Source organism: Heliangelus exortis, chromosome 2 (assembly GCF_036169615.1).
Source record: "Heliangelus exortis chromosome 2, bHelExo1.hap1, whole genome shotgun sequence".
Taxonomy (NCBI): Eukaryota; Metazoa; Chordata; class Aves; order Apodiformes; family Trochilidae; genus Heliangelus; species Heliangelus exortis.
In genome coordinates this window covers 15,163,416-15,175,957 of record NC_092423.1, presented here as the reverse complement: position 1 = coordinate 15,175,957, position 12,542 = coordinate 15,163,416, and the positions used below count along the sequence as shown (strand labels likewise).

General features: G+C 41.3%; 2 protein-coding genes across 10 annotated transcripts in view; one reads left to right on the top strand and one right to left on the bottom strand.

The window, feature by feature from the left end:
- EPC1 (enhancer of polycomb homolog 1) overlaps window positions 1-12,542 on the bottom strand; it is a 61,597-nt gene that overhangs the window by 41,604 nt on the left and 7,451 nt on the right. For 6 of the 8 annotated variants that reach the window (XR_011724137.1, XR_011724138.1, XM_071734853.1 and 3 more), the window contains exon 1: window positions 3,187-3,343. The exons of the other annotated variants lie outside the window; for them this stretch is intronic. Coding sequence is in view for 4 of the 6 variants with exons in the window: in XM_071734853.1 (XP_071590954.1) it covers window positions 3,187-3,339 (153 nt within the window). In the remaining 2 variants the exon portion in view is untranslated. Of the gene's footprint in view, window positions 1-3,186; window positions 3,344-12,542 lie in introns of those variants that run through there. 8 annotated transcript variants of the gene reach the window in all.
- On the top strand, window positions 3,351-12,370 carry LOC139792086 (uncharacterized). 2 transcript variants are annotated; one of them, XM_071734861.1, is made up of 2 exons: window positions 3,351-4,617; window positions 12,068-12,370. In XM_071734861.1, exon 1 carries the CDS (start codon window positions 3,351-3,353, stop codon window positions 4,014-4,016), a length of 666 nt encoding a protein of 221 aa, XP_071590962.1. In that variant the 3' UTR covers window positions 4,017-4,617; window positions 12,068-12,370. The 2 variants fall into 2 exon arrangements, with proteins under 2 accessions (XP_071590962.1, XP_071590961.1); XM_071734860.1 differs by lacking the exon at window positions 12,068-12,370 and adding an exon at window positions 5,869-6,049.

The following is a 12,542-nucleotide window of genomic DNA, read 5'->3' as shown; positions in this document are numbered from 1 at the left end:
AGAGCTCAAGCAACTGTCAGAACACAGTATCAGCTGGTAACTTCAACTACCACTGTGTGCCAAAGAGCTTTTCACTTTTACCTCCAAACAAAACCACTAATTGAAGTTATGGCTTACTAAACACAGAGGTACACTTGTTAACAGAATTAACATCACTTTAAGACCCTTAGTTGCCACTTCCTTTTTAAGAGAAGTCAGGTCAACTTAGAAAGGCTGTTTTTCCTTTGTAAGACTGGCAGAAAATGATTGCTCCACTCAAGTTTTCAATTGTAATAATGAAGATATACTATCTTCCATATTTATTCTTTGTAGGAACAGGATGGGAGAAAGATAAGATGAAAGGGAAGCAAAATAGATTCCTTTTTGTGCATCAAAACACTAATTAGTCATTTAAATATCTTGTGACTTGATGTTTGAATATTAAATCTTTTTGATTGCATTTTTCCCTAGGGAAAATTATTTAGTCAAGAGAAGAGTTCTTAAATCCAAGTATGTGTTCATTTAAAATTACATTTATGCAAAACTGAAGGCAATGCTAAAATCCTATCTACAAAATAGTTATAAATACCTGTGCACACTAGTTTTAAGCTGCTCCCTCCCCCCAGATTCTTAAGGACACTTTGCCATCTGTTTATAAAGAAATGCACAACACAAAAATATCTGCTTTCCTAAGTATTAGGAAAAAAATTCTAACCTGCTACATAAACCTGTGACGTTTGCCATGGTCAACTACCATGCCTCTCTGTTGTCAACATCATTATAAAACTCAAGAGAAAGCTTTCTGGGGCAACAAGAGCAAAGGAAGGAAATTTATCAAGTTTTAAGAAAGAAGAGGGAAGACTTTAACATAAATTATTTTATATAAGAAGATCTAAATGGATTCAGGGAGACACTTGTGTTTACTGATGGCACACTTCTCTGACTGTGGAAATTGTCTACTCACATAAAGCTCTGTAGTTGAACTCTCAAAGCTAGATTATGCAAACAAAAGCATCACATTAGCCACAGAAACAAGTTTTATAACTAACATTTTCAATTTTTTCCTTACCCATGACTGCATGTCCTCAGTTAGGACATATCTCCAGCTTTATAGAGGCCATACAGTTACACCTATGTAATTTTCTAGCCTGAAAACTTTCTAGCCAGGCAAACAGTGAAAGACAGCAACCTGACATTTCTGCACAAATAAACCAAAGCACACACATTTGCTCACTTTAACTGGAAATGGACTCGGCAAACAAGCATCATAGTAAACACATCAAGTTTAAAATTCAGGTACAAATGGAAGTTAAGTTGCTGTCACTCATACTCAGAATCTACAGGTATCAATTCAGAATGCATCTACTGCATCAAAAAGCACCCCACAAGCATCCAAGCATAAATACATCCTGCTTAAGTACCACTACTAAATTGATATCAACCTAGTTTTGAGCACCTTCACTTCACAAAAATACAAACAGAATTGTAAAAAAACCAAAACAAAACCAAAGAACAAAACAGCACACCAACAATCCCCCCTTCCACCATTTCATATTAATTTTAGTGGATGTTTTATCAACTTGCGCAGAACTTAGAAATACTGTATCATCTTTCAAATGGTAGGCAGTTACACGAGAAAAGCCTCGGAGAGTAGTTACTGAAAGACCACAACATCTGAAGAGTACTACTCTCCAGAATTCATTCAGCCTGAAGACATTTCTTAAGAAGAATCAGTTAACTTAGAATACAATAATACCAGAAAGAAACTACATTTAAAGAAGTTGTGTATTTTATTCTTTAGAGAAGTAATTCAGTTTGCTGCACCTAGAAATACAAACAGGAACTTTACAGCCTGTCACCTCGCAAAGGACAAGGGAAGCCTGACAGCTAGCATAACAGTTCTATCAAACTCTTTTGTTCTGATCACTAAATTTCAAAATGGATTTACATAACTGTATTTCTCCAGTCCTATTTGCTGCGCTTAATGCACAAATGGGGAAAACTGCTTATGTTATTAAAAATCTGCAAGCACAGAAAATAAGCCACTTCAGCAAGCACCTTCAGCAACAACAGCTACTGAACGTTATACCTATTTGAGAATGTGCTGAGTGGATGGTTAAATGGTTCTAAAGTTCGAAAAGGTTCAAGCTTCATTCTCCACCGAGACAGTAAAACTGAAAGGAAAGTGGCAGACTTCTGGTCTCCTAACTCTCATTTCCTTACTTTGTGTAGTACAAAGGCCTGACTTCAGTAATTCCACGTAGTTAGCATCATATTTTTACCTACATCACGCCTGTTTCTGAAGGCATTTGTCGGCTCTTCGAATAAGCCTATAAGGAAACCCTACCACTTCCTAACTCTGGCAGCAAATAAAATCACAGGAGCGGCACAGAGCTAAGTCCACGCTGGAGCAACTCAGCCGCAGCCCCAGTCTCCCGCCGGGTTCGCGCAGGCTGGAGGCAGCCGGAGCTTTACTGCCGGCTGAGGAGGCGGCACGCCGCCACAACACGTGCGCGGGGACGCCAGCAAAGACAGCAACAACGCTTCCGCAGCCGGAGTCCCGCTCCACTCAGCTCAGCTCAGCTCAGCTCAGCTCAGCCCGGCCCGGCCCGGCCCGGCCCGGCCCGGCCCAGTCCCGCATCAGGGCCCCTGTTTCCCGCCCGCCGCTCGCGCTCCCCCTCCCGCCCCACGCCAGCGCGCGCTCCCGCGCCACCAGCCACAACTTCCGAGCGCCACCCGCCACCGAGCGCCCCCTGCGGCTGCAGCCGGCTCGGCAGCGCCACCCGGTGGGGCAGAGCGGGCACGGCACCGCCGAGGCCCCGCTCCTCTCCTCCGCTCCTCTCTTCGCCGCTGCCGCACCAGGCCCGGCCCAAGAACCAAGAGACAAAATGGCGGTCGCCCGCGGTGTCACGTGACCCCCTTTGTGCCTTTCGGGGCCTCATGAACGGGCCGTCAACCGCGGCGGGGCGCGGGCGGGGGAAACCGGGGGACATAGGACAGCGCTAGGGGAAGGTGCGGGAAGGGGCCGCCGGGCTCGGCACCTTCCCACCTCAGGTCCCGGCCCCCCCACCCCCCCCTTCCCGGCGGGCGGGGAGAGCGGGGAGAAGATGGCGGCCATTTTGTGCTTGCGCAGAGGCGAAGGTGGGGGCCCCGGGTGCGGGGGGGATGGAGGGACCCGGCCGAGGGGGGGGGGGGGGTCTCACGTACCGACTCCTCTTCCTTCTCCATGCCCGTGGGCATCTGCGGCACGGCCCGGTTAATGGAGGCATATTCGGCCAAGTCGGGCAGGTCCTCGCAGCGGAAGACGGGCAGCGGCTTGGACGCGTCCAGCGCCCGGGCCCGGAACGACAGTTTGCTCATGTTAGGCAGCGATGGCGGCTCCGGCTGGGGAGGGGGGGGCGACAGCAAGAGCGCTCCGAGCTGAGAGCCGGACCCCGCCGAGCGCTCTCATGGAGGGACCGGGGCTCCCCCGGCAGGGCGGGGCGCACTCCGACACGGGGCCCGGCGGCGCCGGCTGGCGCGGCTGGGCTGGGCGCTGGCTCCTCTCCTCCGCCGCTCCGGCTCCGCTCAATACGCCACGGCCAACATGGCGGACATTAAACCTCGACTGGCCGCCTCTTTCAGCCAACCCCAGCGCCACAGCCATTCCCACACTGCATCGCGCAGGGGCGCGGGCACAGCGCCGCCCGGGGGAGAGCGCGCGCAGCGCGGGCACGAGAGCGCGGGCTCGGGAGCGCGGGAGAGCTCGGAGCGGCCGGGCAGCGGCACGGGGGGTACCGGCGGGAGGAAGGAGGGAGGGAAAGAGGGAGCGAGCGGGGGACGCAGCTCCCGGGGGACGCGGGCCCCAACTCGCGGTGACGGGGAGAGGAGGGAAACGGGGAGGGCTTTTCCTCAGCCTGCGGTCGGGACCGCTCCGCTCGCCTGTCTCCGAGCTGAGCCGGAGAGAGAGTGCACTCCGCTCCTGCGGGGACAAGGAGGTTCGGCTGGCCCCAAATCCCCGCGTCCCCCCCGGAGTGGGAGAAGCCTCCTCGAGGTAAAGGCAGCAACGCCTTTCCCTGACAACCTACGGGGAACAGAGGCGGAGGAGAGCTGACAAATGCCGGCCCGGACCTTTCCGGTCGCTTAAGGGCCGGCCGGGCGTCGGTCCGAAGGACAGACCGCCCCGAGTGCTGAACTTACCCCGACCCGCGGCCGCCCGGTTCCCTTCGAGCGCGGCGCCCCTCGAGCAAGGGCCGGAGCGGTGCCCGGCGGAGGGGTCCGGCTGTGGGGCCACCCGGGGAGAGAGAGGCTCCCGGCCTCAGGGCTCGGCTCCGCGGAGACAGGAGCGGCCGCTGTCCCGGGCGTCCCGCGGAGCGAGGCGGCGGCCCTGCCCCCGCGGCGGCACCTGCCCGCCGGACTCTGTCTCTCCCTGCATCGCCGGACCCAGTTCACATTCGTGCTAAATTAAGTAGAAACGCAGACACCTCCCTTAAAAACCTGAAGAACTCTTTAAGACCGGCCACCTCTTAACACCGTTTCCAGCCTGTTCCTCTGAGCCTTTCTGAAACTTGGTTCGGTAGCTAAGTGTAGACACGTGAACTACCGTAACCCTCGCTTGTTACCGGTTACCGCGTTCAATCGATCTCATTACAGGCAAAGGTGCGAACTAATCTGAGCGTGTCTCATTAGGTAAAGTCGTTTACGTCTCAATAATTTGATTAAACACAAGCAGTATTCTGCTATAAGCAAGCAATAGGAACTGAGTCTCAGTTGTTTCCACATGCTGCCCCAGCCATAAAAATGTCAAAGCCCCATCTCTGACAGGCCCTCGCTAGAGCTGTCTGCTTAAGGAACACTTCATGCGCTAATTTATCTTATGCTCTTGCATCAAATGTAATTGTAGTACTATAGTTAAATAAATCTACCTTAAAGTAATGGTTATTTTCATTAAAAAGCGACAAGATTCTGTTTTGTTTGAATTTAATCATCCCTTCACTTTTAAAGTAAAATAATGAAAACTTGTTCTTGTCACATATTGCTCCTGAGAAATGAAACTTTCAGAATAAAACTTAAATGTAACAAAAGCATTAGAAAAGCCTTATCTTGCTTATTAAGAAAAATCTGATACATCTATAATAAAAGCAAAATAATTTTTGTAATTCGCATCACCTCTTTAATAACAGTACCACTGTCCTCAGCTTTAAACACCTCCTAGCCACTGGATGAAATATTGCTAGATGCAATTGTTAGCAGCAGTTTCAAGCCAACTACGCATGTCGGAGTTCCCCATAGTTCTGTTTCAGCTGCAAGTCATTTAGCTTCACAACCTTTTGGACAGGAAATTCTCAATGTAATGCAAGTGGAAGACAGCTGCTAGTACTTTTAAGGGAGGCTTGGTTTTTCGTTTTTCTGGGTGGTTTTGGTGGTTGTTTTTTTTTTTTTTAGGATAGTGGCATGAACTTAGGAACATCACTGTATTAATTTGTATTTCAATAGTTATATCAGAACCAAATGATCAAAATTTGTTACTGCTTTTTATGCCTATTCTAAAGCCTGAAGCACACACTAGCTAGAAATAGCAGTCCTAAACTAATCCTATAGTAAAATGCACACAGAACATCTACAAATTTTTCAACAAATACTGAATAATTCACTTCATCCAGCTAGCAGATAAGGTGATGACAATAAATAAATAGCAACACATGTCATAGATTGCCTTTGCCTCAGAATGCTAAAGGAAAATGAAATACCTGGCAACTAAGCAAAAAATACAACTCTCCACTTCCACTGATGAAAGAAACACAAAAAATAATTAAAAACAAAGTATAGAAAATACCCTGAAATACAAAGAAAGAATTTTCAAGTTTAAACATATCCTTAATTGACCCTTGTATTTCTACCCTACCACAGGTTTAAGAAAAGTGCAGAGCAAGCAGCATGGACAATAACATTTGGATACAAACAGGACACTATGCATTGAGGAAGAGTTTTGGCCAGAAACTCTTGTACTCATCAGCTTTTAATGTTTTGGCAATAAAAGAGATTGCATTTAAGTATTATTAAGTAAACTGAAACTGATTAGTCCTTAAAATTGCCTTAATTAATTTGCTAGTAAAATGAAAAGTATGATGTTTGAAAGCAATGTGACATCAGTTTTAATTTCTATTCTGCAAAGGCAGTAACATGAAAAAGTATATAACAGACTAATGTTTCTCTTTTGCCTTCCTTTCAGTTAATATATGCAGATATATTTTAAGTTTTTCCTTTTTGCAGAGATCACCAAAATGCTCACAATACATTTTTAGGCATCAGTGCTGCACTATGACAGTAGTTAATCTAAAATTGAAATATTTTGCATAATGACCAAAGAATTCCCTGCTAGCTCTCAGTAAAAGATCAGTAGGTGTAGACTCAGTTGTTGTACCAAAGTGCTATGTTTTTCCTTAAAGCCTGAAATAGTAAATGTATTTATACTAAATTTTAACATACAGAAGATGTATCAGTTCATGCTCTGTTGTTTGTCTGGGTTTTGAAGAGAACAGGCACCAACATGACAGGCAAACATGATCCAGTCTCTCTCTACTTTGAAAGTGTACAATGTCCATTTTAAAAACTGACGTTTAATGAACTGCTGGGGTTTTATTCTACAAACTGCTGAAATTGGATCTCTAACTTTGAAGGCATTTCTTTAAGATTCCATCTTTTATAATCTCAAAATAACTATAAGAACAAGCTTTACTAAAATGAAAGAACTTTGTACATTAGCTATGTAGGTGAGAAATACAGCCATTTCAACAGAAGTTCAAAAGTATTAAATGCAGACTGAGCATTAAAGGCTAAGATCCAATAACTTGATTCATTGAGCTGCAGAAAGGGGTCTCTGTGATATCATCTAATTCAGGTTGTGAAGCCCAAAAACTTAACTTGTTATTTTGGTTTGCAAATTCTATGTACCGTTGACAAGTTTTATACTAATTTTTGTATTTATTTAGTTTTGTGGCTTAAAACCTCACTGAGTCAAAGAGACTTTCGGTAGTTTCCTTAAGCTTGAGTTGCAGTCTTTTGAACAGGGCGTTTGTGTTGTGTCCTATTTAAACCAATCACTGGTTCCAGTCACAAAATATATATGCATACAGGTTGAACTGTGTGTCATTTTCGGTGCTTTCTGGAATCAAGCAACTCTGTATTTTAAGGACATAAAATTCTAGGAGACAGTTGTTCAATTTCTAAAGAATGTGGGTTTCATTTTGGTTTTTAATATTCTTGTACCTACTTAAAACTGTAGCCAACAATTAAACATGTTAAAGGCAAAGCAAATTTCCCATTTGTCAACGATTTAAAAATGGCTCATACATACAGAAGATAATACCATATTTTCATAAACTGGGGAATATGCTAATCTATGCACTAACTTGCATATCCACAAATATTTGCAATTTTTCTCACTTGGGACTACTTTACACCCTGCTTCTACTATTGTAGAGCTCACTAACTCATTGGTTATTTATGTAGCAATTCTGTTGACCTGTTTTTTGCAGTTTATCTCCATATATACGAACTTGTATGAACTGATAAAAGGTATCACTGGTCGTTCACCTCTCCCCCACCCCCTCCAATAATCAAATACTAAAAAAATGACACATGACGAAGTTCACATATTCTCATTTCTTCCTAGAATGACTTACTCTTAGGGATATTTGGAAATATATAGGTGGCTCTTTTGTTCTCTAGTAAACTATTATGGATTCTGTGTGCTTTTTCCTGTTTTACATTTGCTAGTGATGTTTCAGTTCAATTTGCCCCTAATGTATGTTATTGTTGTTGTTGTTGATTATGCTTTATAATATTACAGATAGCTGTATTTTTTTAAATAATCTCAGTGAACTACCTGGAGTTTGGTGTAAAATTAGGTAAATGCAGGCAACTATTAAACTAGAAGTTGTTATTTTATAAAATGTCAAATTACAGTAGTAAGTAGAAGCACATAGAAAGTATCTTAAAAAACAAGGACATAAGCCATAAATGAACTGATGTAATTCATAGCCAATTTCACTTTATTTGCTGACGTTAGCTGCCTGGTTTGAAAGAGATAACGGAATTGTCAAACCTATTTAAAGAGTTCAGCCACTATCCTACACAAAACTGGTGTTAAACACCTCTGTGATAACTTCTGCCATTTTTTTGAAAGTTAATTTAGTGTTTCATAGTTTTGGTGTCTCAAAGAATGGTATGACAGAGTCAGTTATTTTAGGTGTTCATGGTTGAGATGCAGTATGGACAAAGCCTGTTTGAAGTTCTTTCTGGATCAAAATTTGAAGTAGTGACCAAGAAAATATTTTCCTCAATTCTTATTCAATGAGGGGAAAGTAATTTGTTTTACTTATACACAAACTTTTGTTTCTGCATTGAGCAAGTAGGTACATGTAGTGCATGGCCAGATCTTTTTGTTAACTTTAATTTCTTGTTATTTTGCAATTTAACTAAAAAGAGATGAGAAGAGGTACTATTGCATTTAATCTCCTATTTCTGTTGCTGTTCAGCAGCTAGTAAGTAAATATAATCCTTCAGAATCCAAAGCTGCCTAAAAAAAATAAAAAATAATAAAAAAAGTTTAAAGCCTAGTAAAACAAGAAGCTCAGAAGTGTTAAACATGAGCATATTATTTTTCCACTATAAAACCAGTGATTGCTCTTCTCATAAACAGTATTTTACTAGACATGACCAGTAAAGCAGCATTACAAAACTAGTGTTGTCAGGAACAGAACTAAAACACTGCAACAAAGTCTCGAGGTCAAACAGTTTGCTGCAAGTGTCCACACTTAACACTGGGGGAGGAATTACAACCTGATGGGTTTCACATTTTGAAACTTCAGGCAGAAAAATCCCACAGCATTATTTTGCATTAGGTATGCTAATGCTAACAAAACCAAGATAGGCTGAAATAATGAGCAATACTTCTGTCACTTCTCAGGCTCTCTGTGGGAGCCTGGCACTTAGTAAGGAGTTGCCTTTAACAACATTAAATACTGTGGTCACACATTCTGCTCTGACATTTTTTCTTCCTTCTCCATAGCACACTGTCCCTTCATTTGAATCAGCACAGCTGTCTATGGAGCTGCACTGAGTACCAAGTGGGAATCCAATCAGATACTTTCACAGCGCAGAGAAAAAAACAAACAAAGAAACAAAAAACAAAAAACAAAAACAAAACAAACAAACAAACAAAAAACAAACAACAAAAAACAAACAAACAAAAAAAAAACCAACAACCCCCCCCCAAAAAAAAAAAAAAAAAAAAAACCGAAAAAAACCCACCAAAACCCAAACCAACTACATAAATCAGAATAAAAGCCCATGTTAGAAGTTACGTTCCCCCAGCAGGTACAATTAATTACCACTGTCCTCTTCCTTCACATGATCCAGTCTGTGAAGGCTACCTAATACAGTCTGGAACTACAAGACATGTTCAAAAAGGATTTTAAAATTATAAAAGTGTATATGCAATTTAATGCGCACTCAAAACAGTAATGCACTATAATATGTTATCTTTTAAAATTTTTGCCTACAAAACTGGTGTCTGAGCTAGTCTATACATGAAGGATTTCTTGTATTCTTTCAGACTGATGACATATCACTGTGTATGGGTGGGGTTTTTATAGTTTCAAGTACATATACAACAGGCAAAATTTTTCCACATGAGTGAAAGGAGTGAGATGCCAATTAAGTGGTGTAGTCTTACTTGAGGAATGTGTCATCAGCCACACATACTCACAGAGTCCAGCATCCTCGGGGAAACTGAACTGGAAAGGTGTTATGCCACTGAGCTATATCCAAAAGAGGAGGAACAGACATGAGACAACAGTATTCTTGCTGAGAAGACAAAGCTGAGAGAAGAGCAGTGAAACCTATTACCACATTTCTACTTTTGCAACTATAGCTAAGTTCCTAGAGATGGTGGAAGCAGCTGCAGAAGCAGCAGAAAGACTACAAGAGGAACTAAAGATACAGGATTATTATTTTACAGAACTGACATTTGAACATCACCTGTACACATGGAGCCCCTTTAACCATTCTCTTGCCTAAAATGTAACTGAAAGGACAAAGAGTTTGTGGGACTTTTTGCTACTGTCAGCAATAAGTTTTCTTTATATGGCTTTTTCGGGAGCCTCAAGTTTTTAGGTGCATAGGGAAAATATGTAATAGTGGAGGCACTAATTCTGTTATATATAGGGGTAGTAAACGGGAAAAAATCATTCTAGGACTTGAAATATATCTTTCCCCGTTTATATTTTACTGGATTCAGAGTAGTTATCCTACAGGTTAAAAGGTGATTTGTGAGTTTCTCCTTTACTCTTCCATATATGCATTCGCTCTAAAATATCATACTAGAGACAGCTTGAATTCTTGCTCTAGTAATCTTCTCCAGCATCTCAAACCTTAAAAGATTTTGGGGAGTAAATAGTAAGACAGACAAAATGTTCATATTTAATATTTTCACAAAGTTTAAAAGAAAAAAAAAAAAAAAAAAAAAAAAGAAAAAGGAGGACCAACCCTCCCCAAATGTCTGACTTTATGGTCTCAGGATTATTTTTGTTTTTAACTTTTATCCAAAACATTTTGTATTCTGAAATACAAAACAATAATAATAGTAAAATCACAATTTATTCTTCTCTCATGCTAATTATTCTAAATACTGTGGTAAATAAAACCTGATCTGGGCCAGCAGGGTAGACGCTTCTTTGGCCAGACCTCTGCAAACATTGGTTTATGAGGCTTTAATAATTTCTGACTCAAGTGAAGCTAATCATATTATTATCTATTGTCTTGGGTTAGTGTAGTGGTGTTTGGAAATGGAGACACACACTGCTATTTCCAGCAGAAGAGCCAGCAGCAGAAGGGCAAAAATCTTATCCCTTTCATGTTGGAAATACAAAGGAGTGGGCATTAAGACAAAACCAAACCATTAAGATCTAACAAAACAAAACAAACCCCACTGCAATCACATACAACACACCACTAGGTAAACCTTAGATTGTCACCGTGTTTACACATTGTGTTTACTCCTGGGATAAAGGAGCATACAAGGGGTAGCATAGTAGGGGACAAGCTACATCCCTTTGCATAACTCTGTAGAGAGTTTACTAAAATACTGTTAATTTCATGGCTTTAAGTATGTGCAAATATATAGCAAATTCAATGCAGGTAAGCTCATATATCCTAACTTTGTAAATTTAGTTTTTAAAACAAATAACTTATTTTAATATCCAATATAGAATTTCTGTCATAAAAGTAAATCTACAAAAAATGTTTCAAGTAGTTCAGAGCTTCTGGATAGTATGATTCAGGTATTTGCAGAACGTCAAAATTATATTGCTGATGTTAAATAATGTGGAGTTCTAGTCCAATGCCTACACTATAATTTTAAATGCTTTAAACTCCAGTTCAAGAAAACATTGATTTATACCTAGGAATCATCTAGGCTTCAGAAGACTTGGTGCAGGAAATTTTACTGGGTATTAGAATTAAGAGGCATTTTCTACATGGATGTGTTTAGATTGGGATTAGGTGCAAGCTTTTGTTTTTTCCCCAACCTTTTTTTTTAATGTTAGTGGGATCTACCTACCTACCCACCTCCTGAATTCCAGATCAAATGAACAGGATTCTCTGCTACAGGTTATATCATCCTTACTTAGGCTAAATACATTTCTCCAAAGAAAGGAAAAAAAAAAAAACCTCAGATTTTTGGATTTCAGAAGTCTGATGTTAGTAGTTTTCAAGAACAGGAAAAATCTTTCAAGCTCACATGTGGATTCCTTTATATTACACACTATGGTTTGATATATACTTCTAAATAAAACTTAAGATAGAATCTTATGGAGATACTATTTGTCATTTGGGATACAAATTGATCATTACCATATCTATAACCAAACTCTTATATGTACACTTCAGAAAGCTCTAATTAATAACACTGGTTTTTGTGTGTGTGTGTGTGTGTATGAAAAGAAAGGCAATGAACTAAGTTTGAATATATGTACATATATCCAGCAGAGGAGGCTAGATCTGAGTACAAAACTGCTAATTTGGTTTGGTTTGGTTTGTTTTTCAGATTATAACATAAGAGGCATAAAAATGGAAAACTCTGATAGGATTATCCTGAAGAAGATACATTTTCAGAGGTCTTTCAACATTTAGAGAATGCAAAAAACTTATAAGAGTTCAGCAGATGTTGAGAGGAAACTGGTTCTGGTTTAGATGCAAATACAACATTTCCCAGAGAAGAAAGATGGAGAGCTCATCATATGAGGTTATTTTCTCTGTATCTCTAATGCAAGTGGTCTCAGTAAACCCAAACCAATGTGGTATCATTGGCATTTTCTTCTACTGCCCTCCCTCTGGTGAAATCCCCAAATCTTGTGTAAGGGCAACCTGAGAAAAACAATGAAGTAGAAAGTAGTTATCTCAAATGATTTAGAGTAGAAGCAGTTAAGGCTTTCACCTCCTCACCCCACTCCAATACAGTCACTTCATTCTCATTCTCTTATTAAGTAATGTGTTCATTTTACTGTTGCCTGGCACCCTGT